The sequence below is a fragment of the Pleurodeles waltl genome, chromosome 3_1, assembly GCF_031143425.1.
Source record: "Pleurodeles waltl isolate 20211129_DDA chromosome 3_1, aPleWal1.hap1.20221129, whole genome shotgun sequence".
Taxonomy (NCBI): domain Eukaryota; kingdom Metazoa; phylum Chordata; class Amphibia; order Caudata; family Salamandridae; genus Pleurodeles; species Pleurodeles waltl.
The window spans coordinates 1,743,820,954-1,743,842,143 of NC_090440.1; the positions used below are offsets into that span (position 1 = coordinate 1,743,820,954).

A 21,190-nucleotide genomic window follows, 5' to 3' on the forward strand; every position below is an offset into this window, starting at 1 on the left:
TGATCTTCTCACAATCATGTTCAAGGAAGGCTAGCAGGCGTGCCTCGTCCAACCTTGCCAACTTGCTATTCTACTTTGTACCCCGCACTTCGCCAACCTTCACCATTGCACCATTAAGTGTTTGCTTATTTTAATTGCCTCTGGACTGCTTTCACAGATGGCAACAGGGCTGTCCCAGTAATACCTGCTTTTGAAGTTTTATTGAAACCCCATTTACACAAACTTGAGGCTTAGCAATAGTGCTCTACCCAGCTATTTGCTTGACGCCTCGGATGCTGTGCTTCCACCTCCCTTCTTCTCTTCCCCGCTATCCCATAGTAATGTCTGCTCATGTAAATCACACTGTGTTTTTAGTAATTGTGTCTTATCTTTCGTCTGTAGAATCACACTTCTAATGGAAAATGTACCCACCTCAATTATTATTGTACTGTGTATTCATTGATGTGTATGGAATGTAAAGCGTTTCTGTTGGAGATTATCTCGATCTGACTATACATAAAGTGAGCTAGGTTAGTGGATGAAGAATGTACATATTTATAAAATATTAATTTGTCCTTGCTGAACATTTTCATTCTCTTCCTATAGGAAAGGCTTTTGATTGCTGATATGGCTATTGCAAGTTGCGAGTTCATGTTTGAGGAAACCAGAAGCTATGTGAAGCAGAGGAAGGCTTTTAACAAAACCATTGCTCATTTACAGGTAAGCAATAATATACCATTTAAATAATCACTTGTGTGCTTGCATCCGCCCATAAGATACCAAGCTTTATTAAGGTTTTTACGATTGGTTGATACACCTCTAAGCAGTCAAATTTGACTTGGAGTCATCTTCTTGAAAGATCAAGATTACCGTACTTTTAACTGGTGACCAGCAAGATGGCGGACTAGACGTAGCCATTCTGAGATTGATCCAGCTGCTGTGATCCTCCATTTGTCCTGGAGCCCATCGAGCCTTAAAAAAAACTCCTAGAGGGCTGCAGCAAGGTGTTCTGTGGTGCTCAGCTCCAAAGAGGGTGTCTGTCTGCCCCCTCTTTACAGCTCCAGTAAAGTTGGGATCGGCGGTCTGAGTTGGACTGCATGCTCAAAGACGGCAGCCGGGAGGAGTGGGCCCCACAATCTGTGAAGGTAGTGATAGGTCCTTCCCTTCGAGAAACGCTGCTGGTCCTGGAGCCGGTGCGAGGCCGCATGCTGATCTGGGCCCTATGGGGCCATGAACACATTGACTGTGAGGGGGAGGACGTCAAAGAAGGTGCTCTCTGAGCAGAATGTGTGTTTCCCACTTAGGTGTTTGCCACAGGACGCTGCTTGCTCTATGGCCCCCTATGCTGGGACTCCACTTGCGACAAACCAGGTCAGAGAGGTGCATCAGCACCGGGCCTGCAATGATTGAGGAGGGGGAAGACACACAACTCTCAGATGGGGAGAGTGGCTGGGGCAGGGGAGTAGGTTACAGCCAGCTGTTACACCTGCCACACATCCTCCTATCCCAGAGGACAAACAGTACTGCAGAGCTGAGGTAGATTTGGAGTTCCTGGCCTCCACTGCATTGCCTTGAGGTTGGTGGCAGGTGAACTGCTGCGCTGTGCGACGAATAGCCTGGAGGACTGGGCCCTCTCCTCCCTTCTTTGCCTGTTGCTTTGCCTTGGGGCATTTTCTCCCCCTTCCACCCCTTCCCCTGACTGTGTGTTGACAACGCAGATCGCGGGGGGATCTTGCCCTCATGGCTACGGACAAATACCCAAAACTGCCCTGACAGGGGAAAATTGACCGATATACAAAATCAGTGGGACTCCAGCCAGATGGCCCTAGCGACCCTAATGAGGTTATGGACAATGCACCCCTACACAAGAGTGACCCTAGAATACAAAATCGGAGAGGTGCAATCCATGGTCTCCCTCTTGAGGCAGTGCCTGTGCAATGTAGCAAAACAAGTGACAGCAGCTGAGGGTTATGTATCCAAGCTCGAAGATGTGGTCCACACGCTCAAACAGGGAGCCTCAGAGGTCAAATAAATCACAGGGGATCTTGCCTGGCACATAGACGATGAAGAAAACAGAACTGGCAGAAACAATTTGTGGGGTTCCTTGACGAATGAGCGCAGAAAGGTCTTGATGCGAAGCCCCCACCCGCCAACCCTTTATGAACCGTCATTGAGTGTTTTTTTTTTTTTTAAATTTCCAACACTGGTACATGATCCTTAGGGAATCGAGACTGAAGGTAACTATTTGCTGTGGTGCACTTATGATCTTTACGGATTACTCTAGGGAAGTGATGAAACAGCGAAGAATATGTGATGCACTTAAAACTAACAGATGATCAAAAACTGATAGATTAAACCCAGATCTGTCACTGGGGGTGAATGTTTGATTTGCTCCGCATTCCGTCCATCGTCTGTTCTTTTTTGCACTTGTCACCCTGAGTGGGAAGGGTATGCCCAGACATGGGTCCCTTGCTCTGTATACCACTAGATTCAAGCAAGCCTGGCTGATGAGTGGTGATACCCCAAGACCGGTCCCGGGATGCTTGTTTCTGGTCTAGGGAAGACCTGGCCTGGCAGTTTGGGCTGGACTGTTCCCATGAGGATCAAGGTCTAGATTGATTTGCATATGGCTGAGTCCAAACTGGAATGGTGTGGAGAGCAAAAAACTGATTGATTAAACCCAGATCTGTGACTGGGGTGAATGTTTGGTTTGCTCCGCATTCTGTCCATCGTTTGTTCTTTTTGCAGTTAAAACGAAGCTTCGAGCACTACAACTGCATTATACGCTATTTCCAGCAAAATTGAAAGTGAACTTTCAAGACAAAACTTTAATCTTTCAAATACTTAAGGAGGTATGGAGGTGGTTGGGGGTATGCCCCCAAGTTGGGATGCTTGGGAAGGGGTGCCTAGCGCCCTCACACCGGACAGAACTGCGAGCCTGGTCCAAGCTCTGGAGCACAATATACCACCAGGGGGAGGGGATGCACTTAGACAGGAGGACCCTCAGGACCATGGTGACAGATCATCAGAATCCAATAGAGGTACACCACAATGGGTGCGCGAGACTCACCTCAATAGACTGACACAGCAGAAAGACTATCCAACAATGCGGCCCACTCCTAAATGTCAGCAATACCTGGTTGGACTCAAGGCGGCGAAACTGTGAGGATATGAAGGTAACTTTTATTGGTGGTAATGGCGTCCATTCCCCCTCCCGGTGCTGTATGGTACAGCGCGGTTAAGTCTCCTGAGACTGATATCTGGGGTGATTTCACAGACGTTGAAGCTGTAGTTGGTGGTTTAATGTTTCGAAATGTGGACGTACATTCGCGGAGTGGGGTGGGGAGGAGGTTAGGATGTACACATTGGGTGTTTTAAGCGTTTTCTACAGTTCTTAAAAGACAGAGACAAGTGATGACATCAATAGATTCGGGATAGGTGAGCTGTTGGCTACACTTACACACCACATCAATGACACAGGCTAGTGTCTCAGACGACCTACGGTACTTAATATTAACTTGGAATGTCAACGGGCTGGGGAGCAAGGTCAGACGGGGTCTAGTGGCACAATACCTACGCAGTCCACTGCCTGACATTGTTTTTTCCCGGAAACCCACTTGGTGAGGACCCAGTATTGCTTCCTTAGTAGAGGAGCATACTTTGACACATGCCGGGTTTACCTCAGGGTCCAGGGGAGTAGGCATACTGATAAAAAAAGAACCCTCCCATTGGGGTGGCACAGGCTTGGCTGGAGCAGAGTGGGAGGTATGTTGGGGTTCAGTGGATATGGGGACGAACGGCCATAACCTTAATCAGTGTCTAGCCTCTCCCTCGACAACAGGCACCCAAACTCAAGAAAGTGGCTGCTGCACTTATGGAATCTGACTCATTTTTCCACATCATAGGTTGGGACTTTAACAATGTTATGGCCCCTGACTTGGACCACTTACGTTCTACAGTGGTTCCAACGAGGGACACTTCCCTGGTTCAGTTTGCTGCTACACTGGACCTCTCAAAACTCTGGAGGCACTTTCATCCAGAGGGCAAATGCTTCCCCTACTTTTCAGGGATGCATAAAGTCTTCTCGAGGATTGACTGTGTATTTGCCCCAGCGGATGAGATTGCGGTGATTGATTGGGCAGAATATCTGGCAAGGGATCATTCTCTGCTCTGGATCTTTGTGGGTGGGAGGTGGCGCCTGAGATTCAGGGGCTGGAAACTTAATGCAGAAGTGGCCCAGGAGATCCAGATCGATACAGAACTTTACTGAAAACAAAGGCTCAGTGGACTCTGAAATAGTGTTCTGGGAGGTGTACAAAATGGTCTTAAGGAATAGGGCACAAAATATGATAGCACGAAAGAAAGACCTTGAGACTCAGGAGATGGAAAAACTAGAGGTACTTCCTGAGGCTCTGACGGACAACGGGGAACAGAGGGAGGCCTATAAACATATGTTATAAACATATGTTAACAACACATGAACGCCTTTATGACACGGGAAAAAGCAGGCAAGTTGCTGGCGTGGTTGAGCAGAAGAGAAGCAGAGGCTCGCTGGGTGATGTGTATCATTGGTCAGTCGGGGTACCACCACCTAATACAGATGGGGAAATAGCAGAGGAATTTGCCCTGTATTAGGGGCCGTTCTACAAGGCGCACCCATTGTCTGATGCTCAGTGCGTGCAGCAGTACTTAGATAGGGTGGTCACACCTGTGGTAGCAGCTGAGGGTCGAATGGAACTGGAGGAAGTTATTACCCTCCCCGAAATACAGACGGCAATAATGAAATTAAAGTCGCGGAAGACCCTGGGCCCTGTTGTCTCCCAGCACAGTTTTTTAAGCGTTACACATTAAGGTTTATTGACCTTATGTCGAGAGCCTAAGGACGCCAGGTGCTACGGTTGTGGTGGTACAATTAAAAAAAAAAAAAAAAAAAAAAAAAAAAAGCAAGCCCCAGACCAGCTGTGCATCCTGTCGCCCATTCTCATTGCTGGAAATTTAGACCAAATTACTGGCCATGTTCCTAGCCACGAGATTGCTCTAGGCTGTGACTCCATTGATACACAGGAGTCAGTTTGTCTTCATGCTAGGTAGGTCCACGAGACTTGCTCTTCGAAGGGCACATACTTTGTTGTCAGAGGTGTGTGAAAGGGAGGAACCACATCTATTCCTCCTGTTGTGTACCGAAAAGGCGTTCAATGCCATACATTGACCCTTCCTCCAGAAACATTGCTGAAATTTGGTTTTGGTCCTAATTTTATGAAATGGATAGCGTTGCTATACCAGGCCCCAATAGTAGCGGTGAGAGTCAACAATGGCCTTTCGTCTGTGTTACCTCGAGAGGAGGGACCCAACAGGGTGCCCGCTGTCGCCTCTCTTGTGCGCCCTCACCATTGAGCCCCTAGCCTGCATAGTCCATGCTCATCCTGAAATAACGGGGTTCAGAATGACTAACAATAGCACTGAGGAGGAAAAGGTCTCACTCTGCGGACAACATCCTCCTTTATGGCACTTAGCCCACGACTAGGATCCCAGCTACCATCCAGACCTTTGAGACATATGATATGCTTTGCGGGTACAATATAAACCGGGGAATGTCTCTGCTGTGCCAGTCCTAAGGTTCTCTGGACCCGTCCGCCCTCCCCCGGCGGCCACAAGTATTGGCAGAGGGTTTTCAGAATCTTGACATTTATGTTACCCCACTCAGGGATCTGTGTTTGACTAGTAACCTGGGAAGGTTCATAAAGAATTTTCAAGTAGATGCAGAATGGTGGCATGCACTGCCCCTTAAGACCCTAGGAATGGCAGCTATCTTTAAAATGATCACACTCCCTAAACTCCTTTATGCACTTCAGGAACACATACTATAGCATCCCAGAGTAGACTTTCTTCTAAATAGACAGAGAGATGAGAACCCTACAGTGGGATCACTCTCCCGGACATATGGGCATACTACTGGGCTGCTTGTTTGGTAGCTATAAATGATTGGATATGTTCACCACCAGGACCACCTGACCTATAGCCTGGAACAAGCCCATTTTCTGACAGCTGCTACCTGTTATGCAGGTGGTGCTGGAGGCATGGAAGAAAGCCACCAGATGTATAGGATAGGCAATCAAGGTGACTAGTGAAATTCCCCTGTGGGAGGGGCAATACTGAGAGAACTGGGGTAACGTGGGGGCTTTGGGACCTGGAACACTGTTGGGATTTCTGAGATTGGTGACTTATTGGAGGATGGAGACCTCATATCATTTCCCTCCCTTCAAATGAGCTATCAACTACACTCTAACCAATACCTAAAATAAGAGCAGTTGTGCCACACACGACAAGCTGAGAGATTAGGCAAAACCGACACACCAGAGGGTAGGCTATTTATGGGAGAGATTGAGGAAAAAGCGGTTTCATATATGTGTAGAACACTCACTAACAAGTTACCAGACATGTTAAGTTGTGAGATCAGTGGATGAGAGACGTATAGGAGCTCGATGACCCTGACTCGGAGGCAGCCCTGATGCACCCACGTGAGTTAGCCATTAAGTCCCGGTTGCAGCAGATACAATACAAGTTACTACACAGGGTATATTACGACCGCAAATTTCTACATAAAATGGGGGAGAGACCGTCCCCGGCCTATTTGAGATGCGATGACACACGGGAACCTTTCTGCATACCGTATGGGATTGCTGAGTTATTCAAACCTATTGGTCTAAGGTAGTGCGGGAGCTGCAACGCACACTGAAAGAGAGAAGGAGATGGAGGACAATAAAGGAGAAGGGAGTGGGTAAGACAAATGCGGGAGTTGTGAGATTGTGAAAAGGGTGGTGTTTCAAGTCACTCCTTATAAATACTGAATAAGAAAAACAAGGATTGTTGCCTTATCCCAATGAAGACAAAGGTGGAAAATATATATATAGAAGAGAGACAATGGAGACTTTCCTGCACTACAAGCCACTGGATCTGGTGATTTGCTAAGTGTAAGTGCTTCATTGATTGAAGAATTTGTGTGTGTAGTTATGTGGATGGGTGAGTGGGTGAGTGGGTGAATAAGTGAATAATGAAGAGTGCAAAGATGGATGGGTGAATGGAAGATTATGTAGCGGAGTGCATGAATTGATTCCTAGGTGGATGGATAGGTGCAGACATTTTACACCATTATTACAGGCCAGGGCCTCAGTAGTAGTGATATTACATAAATTACCAGTATTATGGGAGTCCAAGCATTACACTGCACAATAAAGCATTGTCAGGAATGACCACAAATGTCAGTTCTTACTATTGTGCATATTTAGGTTTTCCCCATTGATACTTTGTACATGGTATCATTCAGACCATCATTTAATAATCCAAAGAGCATACAAAAAGTTGCTTGGATTGCCATGTATAAGGCATGCAGATGTTACACACAAAGCATAGAAATGGCCCACAAATCCATAATGAAAACTTTTTGCGAGGGGCAGTTGCTGTGGAATAGCAATTAATTGGGGATGGAACCCAGAAGTAGGTCATTTGACCTCTACATGCACTAGTTTTTGGGATGAGACTGAGGCTTTGGTCACCCATGGCTCTCTGATTAATTTTAACTGTAGCATACTCTGCTTGTAGCCAGACTGAAAAACGAGGTAAAGAAATTCATTTTGACAGAAAACACACTCAACAGACTGAATTCAGTTTCTCACCTATCGATGCAAACCTCATTTTACGTGTTAGTGCTTTATTCAGGTTTTATTTGGCTGGTCAGATAAGAGGAAAGAGTAGTTAGTTGTGCCAATACGCACCATGTAACAGGGAATCACGGGAAATGGTGTTAGGTAAGAAAATGAATAGAATATTTCATATTGCTTATGCAGCGTAAAGTTAATTATACAGATGTCATAGTATATAACTCCGGTTTCTGGCTTTAAAAATTCAATCCATGTGGGCATTTTCTGATTGAGTTCTCACAGATGAGAGAGCAGATTATTTTTTTTTATTGTTGAGCAATGTTCTGTTTTTAACCAGCTTAGTATTTCAGCTAAGCTATTCCTTTCTTGCTTTCTTTGTTTCTGGGAGTAGTGTGCATTTCAAGTGAATTGCGCTTGGGGGTTGTCAAATTCGTCTAACTGCAAGTTATTGAAACAAGCTTTTGAACAATTGAATGATGGTGTGTGGCCTAGTAATCGAGGCATGATAGACAAAGTAGGGATGTGGTAAAGAATGTCAAAAATGTTCCACAATTTTCTAGTATTATGCAGGTCACAGTATGGGGATTTATTTTCAAGAATTGACTTTAGAGTCAAATTATAGGGCTGCCAAGACAATTGTACATTCTCTAGAATTACCTCCTTCTCATCCTCCAAATCTGTTTTAAGGAACTGCTTGTGATCATTCGCTTCTTTCTTTGGTAGAATCAGCCCTCCCAGTTGGCCTTTGGCAAGTGCATAAAATTGCCTTATGATGGGGGATGGGCACAGTGGATATACAATATGGTTGGCGGTGGCACTATTGGGTCAAGAGGCTAGTGTGGGATTAATTTATGGAGACCCTACTCGGACTCCCAGAAGTCACTAGAGTAGACTTGCTTGCATGGCAATGTACCCAAAATGGACCTAGTAAGAGTAATATGCTCAAAAAGCTTTTGTGGTGGGTAAACTGGCAGCAACACACAGCAACCCTTGAAGGTTTTGAAGGGTGGGGTCTTATGGACATATCAATAATAGGCTTTTGGCGAGCTGCACAAATAGTCCTTGCCTCTTGATATACCTCTGTAAAAAATTTTAAAAAATGTTGTCCAGAGATATTCATTTTTGATTTCCGTTTTTGTAATTTAGCTTGGGTAGACATTGCTAATCTGAGCTGATTTTTTTTTTTTTTTCTTTTTTCTTTCTTTCTGGATGACATTTTAAAAATGGCAGATGTGTTGCAGTGATGTCGTCATATTTCAGGAACCATGAGACCTATATTCTTCATTTTGGTATCAAAACGTAGGCTTTGGGGGTCAGTTGATCCTATAGAGACAGCAAATAACTTCTCAGAGCAACCCTTCTGCCATTTTCCAAAATGGCGGCTCTATAACGATGTTTTAGTCATCATATTGGTAATTTATTTTAATATTGATTTTGTTTAAGGTTTTCCGTTGAGTCAAATTTGTGAACATGAGCAAAGCAGGTGGTAGCGCAGGATCATACCTCCTGACAGAATGTTGCTAACTACAAAATCTGAGGATTCCTTCAACAAAGAAAAATCTGTCATACGCCAAACTAATTTGGAAGAAAAGCTAACGTCAACTTCAGCTGGACAGAAGGGTTTGAGATGCCACAGAAATACGGGCAAAAAAAATTAAACTAATGGAGGAAGAGGATAAAATATTTTATCATTGTACCAAGTGCTACAAGTTGTATTCAATTGAATAAATTTGTAAAAAAAATAGCAGAAACCATGGAATCACAGCAAGAATCCGAGTCTTCTCAACAACCAAACCCCATGCCCATCCACTTAGAATATCGATGGCTACCCCTCATCCACCTCCAACAACCGATCAGAAAGCAGAGGATCTTCAATGTGTTATCTGTGGTTCAGCAAGAATAAGGGCCAAAGGGATTGACGAAAGAACAAAGTACAGAGTTATGTGAGTCTCAAAGGGCAAACATGTTTTTATCTGCAGCTAGTTTCTTCCGAGATGAAGTTTTCTGCCAAGTAGCTGATCTATGCAGCGAGTTGAATGTATTTGCAGCTGATTTGTATGCCCACCCGAACTCCATGCGTGCATACGTTCGAAAATATGAATGTACAATGAGCTCCCAGCAGCAACATCATCCAGCCTTCAGTTAAGTTTGAACTCTTTGAAAAAGCAAATTAAGTTTTAAAGCCACTCGAGTGCTGGCTACGGGTTCACACTTAATGAGATCAGAGGAATAATGGTCAACATTGATAAAACGGTATTGATCCATAATAACCAAATTAAGATTTTTCTGGTGAGAATGTACAATGACCAAATTTGTTTTTGTCATTCTAACAGAAAGAATGAGCCACTTATGGTGTTCTCAGCTTATTTGACTCCTGGAGTTCTTGCTGCCAAAATAAGATCACGGGTGGCGGTAAAATCAGCAGGAACCATTTTAAGAAACATCCTGAAAGATTTAGTTTTTGGACCAAATGACAAACTGTGATGCCCCAGAGCTCCACTATTCATGGGAGTCAACACGAATGTTTGATGTTGTCTTAACATTTTTTACATCATTGTTTAGTATCAGCAAAGCAAAACTGCTACAAACTAAAGCTCTTGAGTTCGGAACAGAAGCCAAAAACATTGAAGATGGCTTTGAAGATCTAAGCGAAAAAGTGGAAGACAATCCCATAAACTAACAGGCCTATGCTGTGCATATGTACTGTTTTTTTTCCAAATAATTTTTTATGAATTACATCACAGCAAAAAAAACTCGGCTACACATGATGACTGCCCATGCAATCTATTACAAGTGCTACAGTAGAGAGCTAATTACTTCAATGAATAGTGTTGGTGTATCTACAAGCTATATTGTCATAGTAGGGAGCAGGAACGTATTAGCAGCTCATGCTGTAAAATCTTGTGAATCCAACAGCACACCACTTCCAAGTCAACTTATCAGGAAAGGATATACAATTGCTGCTCCTGATAGTTTAGATTTTGAAGACAGCTCTTCTTTGAAGACAGCTCTTCTTTGTCTGGAACATCCAGCAAACATTATACTGCTGTGGTGCTTTTTCAGAGAAGTAGCTGCTGGAAAACAAGCCGTGTCACCTGTAGGCATAAACCAATGAAGTTGCAAACTTACAACCCGACTGCCTTGCCAACATGTGCAAAATCACTACAATCCATCAACACGTTGCAGTCTACCAGCAAGTTTCAAAGTGGCCGAGGACATAGATCTTTTTCTACCTGATGCTGCGGTCCGCAAAGCTGATTTAAGTGAATTTAATATATCCCTTATTGGGTGAGGACTGAAGTATGAAGAAAAGCCAGTTCCTCCATTGGCTAGAATTCATGCTCTGATCTCCCAGAATACCGTACCATTGAAGAAGGTTGAGTTTTTACCAGTGATACCATTTCCAGTCACAAACTACGCAACAGTATACACAGCCCTAAAAAAAATCCAAATTGAGCATGCTCAGCTTGAAGACCAGCCTGTCCTGCCAATTTTCTGTAATGAAAGTGGTTTCCATATTGTTGCTTACATTTTTATGAACAATCCAGTAGAATTTTATGAACTTTATACAATGATGGGTGTTTTCCACTTGACAAACGTTGTGTTGCGGTGTGCAGGAAGTTATCTCAGTGGATGCTGTGTAGACGAGGCATTTGTTGAGTCTGGAAGCAAAATTGTCCAGTCAGTATTGAGCGGAACTCAATATGTTCGTTCGTTACAAGGTATGCTCATCATATCTGTGGCTATAGAAACATTGCAATGGAATGCTTTTTGGAAAAAGACTGACAAATTAGGTTTTGTATATCTTATCTCAGAAGTAAACAAGGCACTGTGTACACTTCATTCAAAAGACATGATGCAAAGCCAGGCAATTTTCAATACATTTTAAGTTCCAAGTCAGAAAACCTGAAAACCAAGTTTGTAAGAGTTTGTCAAAGAATGTAGAGAAAAATCAGAGCTTAGCAAGTACTGGGGGTATGTTTCACACATGATAGCTCCAGTGAAAAACTTGGTACATGCTGATCGGGAAGGTGATTGGGAGCTGCACATGAAGACTGTGGAGTCACTGATTGCTTTGTTTCATGAATTTGATTGCATAAACTACCTGAGATATAGGTCCTGGTATTTAGAAAGAGTGAAGAAGCTAGAAGTGGAAAAACCATACATCCACAGAAAATTAATCCAAAGACATTTTGTGGTGAAAGAGAGAGAGAGGGAAGGTTCAAAGCTGTGATTCCAGATATGAAACTGGAACAGGCGATCCAGAGATCACAGAAAAGCTCCAAGGGAACTGTTGGTCAGACATGTAAAAGAGATTGTTGCTCAATGGCAGCTAGTTTATCACAGAGTCCTTTCTATTTGCAGTGTTTTTCTGAGAGATGACAAATTCACAATTAATAGACCATTGTGAAACTGTTCCTCAACCCGAACTTGTGGGAAAGAGAGGGGAACATTTTAATACGCATGTTGACAGCCTTCTTCGTTTCATGCAGCAGCAAAGAAACCCCTTTGAAATGACTGAGCCTGTGCAGCTACACAACTTTGTGACCAAACAGTATGTGGATAAAGATATAAAGACACATCTACCAGATGTCCTGGAACATGGATCGAAACTATACGCATAACTGAAGCAGAAGAGGTTTGTACTGAAAGAGAAAAAGCTGTTTGACAATCACTAAAGCTAACCTTCCACTCTCTAATTGCCATAGTAAGAGTTTTGTCCAGCCAGTCACTGCAAAACAGGTTACATAAAATACACTTTCGCAAGCACATAGAGAACTGGATGTAGCAAAAGAAATGGGTGAATTTATCAAGGACATTCTGTTGCGTGGTCTTCTTTCAACAAGAGCATTATTTGATGGAGATGCTGCAATCCAGTCAATTTAGTACAAACACGTACAAGAGCTTGAAAAAAAACTTCCACCTGAAGGATTTCAATTAAAACAAGTGTCCTCATTATAAACTGCTGCTGTTGTGGACTATATGTCACAGTTGCGAATGGTCAAGATTATATCCATGCAAAACTTCAGAGGTCGTTTAGACTGTTCTATACCTTGCGAGAACTGCACATTGTCTTTGACAGTTATCTTGAACTATCTGTCAAAGAATGCAAGAGAATCAGACAGATGTCTATAAGTGGAACATTTGACCTTGCCTGCATCAAAAATTCAACACCTATACCTGTGGAACTTAATAAATTCTGGTCTTCAACATCACACAAGATGAACTTTGCAAAACATTGCTGATGCTTCAGTGAACACTGAATTTCCAGTTACTGCAAGTGGAATGATTGTCATTGATGAGTTGGTGCCTGCAGAGAGGTATTCAAAATGTATGGGCCATATTGTTCAAGAACTTTACAGCAAATTGGAGGAAGCTGACCTTTGTGTTGTGCCACATGTTGAGTGGGCTGTTAAAAATGGTTCCAATCAAGTCATTGTACTGTCAAACGACACAGATGTTAATATAGTGCTACTTAGATTTGTTGCAGTGTTCATAATTCAAGGATTGTCAGAGATACAGATGAATTATGGAACAGGCGAGAAAAGTCACTTAATCCCACTTCATATTCTGTACAAGAAACGTGACCCAGAGATGCCCAGTGTTCTTACGAAAGAACATATTTTTATGGGTGATGGCAGTATGATCAAAATTGGAAAAGTGGAATGATTGTCAATGAGTAGTTGGTGCGACAGAGATATAGTCAAAAGGTAAGGGCCATATTGTTCAAGACCTTTATCGCAAATTGGTGGAAGCTGGCCTTCGTGTTGTGCCATGTGTTGAGTGGGCTGTTCGAAATGGTTCCAATTGAGTCATTGTCCTTTCAAATGACACAGATATTATTATTGTGCTACTTAGACTTGTTGCAATGTTCATAAGTCAAGGATTGTCAGAGGTGTGGATACGTTATGGAACAGGCGAGAAAAGACACTTAATCCTGCTTTATGTTCTGTCCAAGTAAACTTGACCCAGAGATGCCCAGTATTCTTATGAAGGCACATATACGTAAGTGTGATGATAGTATGAGCAAAATTGGAACAAAGCTTGGAGCTTTAACTGCTGAACCTCTGAAGTTCCTAAAAGGATTTGAAGGCACAAAAGAAGAATGTGGCTTTAAAGACGTAGAAACATACCTTGTGCATGTGTGGAAAACAAGTTCTGACTGTCACACATTTGATGAACTTGGGCACAGTGCGTTAAGAGATCAATCCCGCTAAATTACCTTCCACCGATGTCATAGTCTTTGCTTGAACACATTAAAAGAGCGTTCTACTTGATCAGATGTGTAAATGTTTTGGATCATGCATATGTAGAGAAAGATCTGTTTGAATTTTGTTGGGAAAATATTGATGGGGTGCTAAAACCTATAAAATTTCTAAAGCCTCTCCCCACAGAACTTACACGTACATGAACTTGCAAAACCTGTGCTACAAAGAGATGTTCCTGTTGATATGCTCTTCTAAAATGTTCAACATTCTGTAAATGTGCCATGAGAGAATGCCGAAACAAATAAAGTGAACTATGAAAATGCGTCTAAAACAGGAGTGATGAACATTATTTTTTCATATTCACATCATCAAAATTCTTTGATATATACATAAAAGGATTAGAAACCATTATTATTTGTTTCATTTCTTTATATGTCTCTTCTTCCTCTACTATGGCTGCCATTTGGAAAATGGCAGCAGGGTTGCTCTGAGGAGTTAGTTTCTTTCTCTATAAGATTTCTTGACCCCCAAAACCTATTTTTTTGACACCAAAATAAAGTATATCGATCTCATGGTTCCTGAAATATTACATCATCACTGCATGACATACCCCATTTAAAAAAATGTCATCGAGAAAAATTTGTGCCTGATCAGCAATGTCTACCCAAGCTAAATTACTTCTCTAATGATCCAAAAACACAAATCAAAAATAAAAATCTCTAGACAACAATTTTTTATGGAGGGATATCAAGGGGTCAGGAGTAAAATGAAACAATTTCAAGATCGCGAAACCAATTTTGACTTGTATCTCAATATTTTTTTGGTAATGTGCAACATGTACTCATGTCCCACTGGGACTGTCATGGAAATTTACCCAAATATAGGCCACTCAAAGCAAATATTCTAATGGGCCCCTGAGGGAAAGGGGGATATTGCAGATACACAAGACTTAAGTCTCTGGGTCTCTTTTCAACATTAAGAAAAATGGTTGTGGCAACTCGATGACAACAACTTGAGAGATGCCTGGATGTCCCCAAGGGTGCTGGTCATCTGCTCACTCAACTTAAATACTTACACATTACATATTTCACTCCCCTGAGACTGTGGTGTGCAAACATAATTCCTGAGCCCATCTATTTTCGTTGTCCAGAGGAGCAGGGTGATTTTATTTCCACATGGGTTGGGGTTGCCCTTTAATCACACTGCTGTATTGGCAGTGATGTTTAGTGTCCCTCTCAAAGGGCCTTAGAGGGTTACTGGAATCCTTCCCTATGTCGCACAATAAGGTATCCTGGAGGAGGTTGGTGGGGGGGGGGGCGGAGATCGTACTTTGGTGGGGATGGAGCCATGCTCGCTATTAGAGATATTGTCATACACTAGAACTCAGCTAGCGCCTTGTCTGTGATCGCATGGCGGGTGGCAATGGACTGTTACGCCAAACTGGAGGAGCCAATATATACAGCCAGGGGCTGTCCTCAAAAATATAAGGTTTGGGGGAGGTGGTCGGCATTTTTCGATCTGGCTTAATGCATGCTAGTACCCTTTTAGGAGACACCCATGCAGCATAATATAACCCCCAAAAAAATTGACTTGAGAATTTTTGGGTACTATGACAGAGCATTATGTTCCTGTGTCATTCCCCCTGCTTGTTTATTGATATTCCTCAATTTTCTATCACCTGGATTGTCGAAAACTAAAGTGCTACCCTTTACACTGATCATTGCTGTAATAAAATGCTGCACACTATGCATTAGCAAAATTAGCTCTATCCCTGTCCTTTAAAGTCTTAGCTGCGTACAGCTTTCATCATCTCTCTCATACAGTTGTTGTTTCTGTTACATAATTTGGACTTAGAGTGGGCCTTGACTCTGCCTTTTGTTTATGATTAGATAGCTTTGTTGTCCCTCTCGGGTCTCTGTCCTTGATTACATGTTTTTCCTCCTGATTACTGTGTTTTTCCCAGTCAGGACCACTTTGGTCTCAGTGTTTGGAATTGATGTGTTGTATCCTTCAACTGCTGACTTGAGACAACTTTTTTTTTCTCTGCTTTTCAGTGATCTCATGGATTGCTGCTGTCTCGCCTTAGTCTTTCCTGTTTGTTCCTCCTAATATCCCAGCACCCCTTTCCTTTTTTTTTTCTTTTATTATTATTACAAGGGCCCGGCAGGAGCAAAGTGCTACTGCGATGATCACTTCAGTTTTTTTCAGTGTACAGCACTTTTTTCACTTTTAATTTACCATTCCAAAATGGTCACCATGTTGGAACAGTAAATTAAAAACGACGAGATTATAGTTTGTGCATCACGTTGCTTGCGTACCCACCTATGGATATCTGACCATGGCTTTTTAGCTTTATTAATTCCAACGCAAACGAGCATTGCCAAAGCCAGCAGCTCGGCCTTTAAGTGCAGTGCCCTTTGGCTATGCGGATGCTTGTTTATTTATATATGAAATTCAAAGTTGTCTTGTGTAATTGTAGCTCAAAAGCTAGCCCGAAACAATTGCTATGAGAGTTGTAAAATTATTATTTTTAAGCTATACAGGAATCTTGTGACTTGAAACTCAATTAAAGTGATTTCTAAATTCCACCCTTTTCCCTTGTTTCATCTGAATGGAAACAAGACAGTGCAGCACAAGTTAGCAGAAATGAAAACACAGATCTGCATTGGCCGTGCGTTCCTAGACAACTGCCTGCAGCTACACGAACAAAAACATTTGGACTCTGCAACTGCTTCTATGGCTAAGTACTGGTAAGTGTTGGGTTAAGATTATTAAAATGTGAAATTAGCTCTATTCTTGAAGTAGTCTGCAAAGTTTGTCTCCTGCTTCAAAAGCTTTAACTTCACATGAACCATAGTGTCTAGCTTTAACTTCTATTTACAGCTGTTTGGTCATTGTAGTGATTTGGTGTTTTCCTTCTGTTTATTTTTTTTAATGTTTTTGTCTGGTCACTTTGGGTTAATTTTTACTCAAATTACGGTCATGCTGCCTTGAAAAAATCAAACAATCCCATGTATTGCTGTGTCTCTTGCTTAGTGCGGGGAGTGGCAAACTCCAAAATCTTTTGTTATTCCTGTAGCAACACCTCTCTGTGTCCTGGGTTCCACTGAATTCCTAGAAAATTCACATTTTGGCTGAATTAATTATCCACATTTTATTCTGCAAACGTCTCCAACCACCGGCGTGAATGTCTACAATAACCTTAACTACTTGCTGGGTAAGAGCAAGAGCAGTTAATAGCTCTGTTTTATCCAGGCACTCCTCCCAAAATGTATACAGTCCTGATAAACAAGAATACGCTTTTGCCAAGACCGTATAAGGCATTTTAATTTGATATGCATTTTCTGAAATGGTTTGCGGTGCTTCCTTTTGACTTTCTGCTAAGCATATTTTCACTTTTAAATCGTACACTTTCCACCTCCCCTAGAAGGTCCGACCTATGCCTCAATGTTTTGCTTCACCACAGACTGAGGTGAAACACTCGTGCACCGACAAAAAATCTCTGGAATGCAACTCTTAGTCCGAGAAATACATTTACTAAACCACTCTGCAAGGTTCGTAGAGGAAGATTAGCATGCTGAAAGCACACGTTTAAAAATGGTCACAGCAATGAAATAAAAACATATACAAATGATTCTCCACTGCAATATACACAGCAAGTGTGTGTGTGTGTGTGTGTGTGTGTGTATATGGCATATGTAGCTGCAGATACACATGCTATGCACAGGTCCTGCCATCTAGTGTTGGGCTCGGAGTGATACAAGTTGTTTTTCTTCGAAGAAGTCTTTTGGAGTCACGGGACCGAGTGACTCCTCATTTTCGGCTCCTTTGCGCATGGGCATTGACTCCATCTTAGATTGTTTTCTTTCCGCCATCGGGTTCGGACGTCTTTCTTTTCACTCCGGTTGGTCGAGTCGGAAAAATATTACAAATTCGCTAAGTTCGTCGGTATTGCTTTAGATCGAGTATCATCCATCATCAACACCTCAGTACCGGCGGATACAGATCCCTACTTGCCCTTCGGGGCACCCGCGCCCAACTTGGGCCAGGTCGGCCCTACCAAAAGTATTGTTGAAGCCTCAAGGACCGGACCCCGTTTAGATTCTGCCCTCGGTGCCACGCCACGTATCCCTACACGGACCAACATCTGGTTTGTAACCTGTGTTTATCTCCGGATCATCGAGAGGATACCTGTGTGGCCTGTAAACCCTTCCACTCGAAAAAGACTCTAAGAGACCGAAGAGTGCGAAGGTTAGAGTTAGCATACAGAAGCACCGAACGCCTCGACGCAGAAGAGGAGGAGATGATCCACACCGTCATCTCCGTTCGGGGGTCCGATTCCTAACAAGAGTCCGACATCGACCGACCAATAACAGCGGGCCAGCACGTGAGTACGCTTGCCCCGACCCAATCCAAGCCCAAATACAAGGCCTCGGGGACGCCACTGCCAGAAGGCCATGGCTCCACCCGTAAGAAAGCTACCGGTGACCAAGCAACATCTTCGGTACCGAAAAAGGCCACGCCAACAACAAAGCCTTCGGACTCGAGCCGACGCAAAGGCTCCGAAATTATAAGTCCAAGCCCTGAAAGTCACTCTCGGAGCCGAGACCAACAAGTACTCCAGGCCCTTTGGTAACAAAAAAACGGCTTCGGAGCCAAAAAAGCAAACATACACTGAGGAGCATGGACTTTCAAAGCAATTAAAAGAAAGCCATCAATTTTCTGAGGAATTGACACAAATGGAGGATTTCGATGAGAAACAGTCCAGAATACAAATCCATAAAGACACTGGCAAAATCCTCACAGCACCCCCTCTAAGAACAAAGAGGAAACTGGCCTTCCATGGTCTTTTGGACACTGATCAGCCACCGACTAAAGTGCCAAAACCAAGAGAAAAATCTCTGCCTCCTCAGTTTTCACCTCACCAGTCTCCTCCTCATTCTCCTCATCTAACTGTCTCCCCGCCTGCTACACCCACTGCACAGTCCATCACAAACTATGCAATCACAACAAGATGACACGGATCCAGGGGTTCTCTATGATGATCCAGTTTCAGATAATAGTCTGGAGTGCTATCCATCAAAGCCATCACCCCCTGAGGATAGCACCTCATATACACAGGTTCTAGCCAGGGCAGCGGCATTTCACAACGTGGCCATGCACACAGAACCTATTGAGGATGACTTCTGATTTAACACATTGTCCTCAACTCACGCCACATACCAAAGTCTACCCATGCTTCCTGGCATGTTAAAACATGCACAACAAATCTTCCAGGAACCAGTTAAGGGAAGAGCCATAACTCCAAGGGTAGAAAAGAAATATGAGCCACCACCCTCAGACCCAATTTTCATTACACAAAAGCTACCCCCAGATTCTGTAGTGGTCAGCGCAGCAAGGAAAAGGGCTAACTCCCAGTCTCTGGAGACGCACCCCCTCCAGATAAGGAAAGTAGGAAATTCAATGCTGCAGGTAAAAGGGTGGCGTCACAGGCAGCCAATCAATGGCGTATTGCCAATTCGCAGGACCTAATGGGCAGATATGACAGGGCTCACTGGGATGAGATGAAAGACATTATTCAGCATCTCACCAAGGACCAACAGAAGAGAGCCCAGCAGATAGTAGAAGAGGGACAAGCAATCACAAACAACCAAATCAGATCAGCGTTAGACTCCGCAGATAAACCCGCAAGAACTATTAATATGGCTGTCACCATTAGGCGACACGCATGGCTTAGGTCATCAGGATTTAAACCTGAAATCCAGCAGGCTGTCCTCAACATGCCTTTTAACTAGCAACAACTATTCGGCACAGAAGTTGATACAGCCACTGACAGAATGAAAAAGGACGCCGACACTGCCAAAGCTATGGGGGCGCTTTATTCATCCCAATACAGAGGCTCATTTCGAAAGCCTCAATATAGGGGAGGCTTTAGACCCCAACCATCTGAGCCATCTACCTCACAAGCCAAACCCTCTTATCAAATGCAATACCAGAGGGGGGGGTTTCGGGGATCCTACAGAGGACAGTTCCCCAGATCTAGAGGAAAATACCAGCCCTCAAAGCAACCCAGTCGTACCAAACAGTGACTTTACCACCACCTTCCCTCACCACACTTCCCCTGTGGGAGGAAGACTGCAAAAGTTCCACACCCACTGGTTAACCATCACAACAGACAATTGGGTGTTATCCATTATCCAACATGGTTACTGCATAGAGTTCACACAAACTCCTCCAGACATTCCCCCAAAAACACACAAACTTCCATCTTAACACATTTCAATGTTGCAAACAGAAGTACAGGCACTATTACTCAAACAAGCCATAGAACTTGGGCCACATCATCAGAAAGGAACAGGGGTTTACTCCCTGTATTTCCTCATTCCCAAAAAGGACAAAACATTGAGACCAATATTAGATCTCAGGACTCTCAATCTCTACATCCGATCAGAACACTTTCACATGGTGACACTGCAAAATGTAGTCCCACTGCTACAACAGCAAGATTTTATGGCAACACTGGATCTAAAAGATGCGTATTTTCACATACCCATCCATCCAGCTCACAGAAAATATCTCAGATTTGTAATACAAGGAAAACATTACCAGTTCAAAGTGTTACCTTTCGGGATAACAACAGGTCCCAGAGTATTTACAAAATGCCTGGCCGTAGTCACAGCATACATAAGGAGACAACATATACATGTCTTTCCATATCTCGACGACTGGCTAATAAAAGCCAACACTCAAAAACAGTGCCAACATCATACCCGTTATGTAATAAACACCCTACACAATCTAGGGTTCTCAATAAATTACCAAAAATCGCACCTACAACCAGCACAAATTCAGTAGTATTTAGGAGCCACATTAAACACCCAAAAAGCACTTGCAAGCCCAAGTCCACAAAGGGTGCAATCGTTTCACAGCATATTGTCAAAAATCCAGCCAAACCAACAGTACACTTTCAAATTTGTCATGAAACTCTTGGGCATGATGGCATCATGCATCGCCATTGTCCAAAACGCAAGATTAAACATGCGGCCCTTACAACAGTGCCTTGCAAAACAATGGTCGAAGGCACATAGTCATCTTCAAGATCTAGTGTTGATAAACCGCCAAACGCACATCTCGCTTCAGTGGTGGAATCCCACAAATGTAAACAAAGGGCGGCCATTCCAAGACTCTGTGCCTCACGCCATTCTTACAACAGATGCATCAATGATTGGATGGGGAGCACATCTCAACAATCACAACATTCAGGGACAATGGGACAACAAGCAAAAACAACTTCACATAAATCACTTAGAACTGCTAGCAGTATCCCTAGCACTAAGAGCTTTT

At 43.2% G+C, this 21,190-nt stretch overlaps 1 protein-coding gene across 1 annotated transcript in view; it reads left to right on the forward strand.

The window, feature by feature from the left end:
* Window positions 1-21,190, forward strand: part of ACADL (acyl-CoA dehydrogenase long chain) — a 365,613-nt gene that overhangs the window by 247,052 nt on the left and 97,371 nt on the right. Inside the window, exons 8-9 of the mRNA XM_069225664.1 lie at window positions 586-699; window positions 16,469-16,596. Of these exons, the coding sequence (XP_069081765.1) occupies window positions 586-699; window positions 16,469-16,596 (242 nt within the window). The remainder of the gene's footprint in view (window positions 1-585; window positions 700-16,468; window positions 16,597-21,190) is intronic.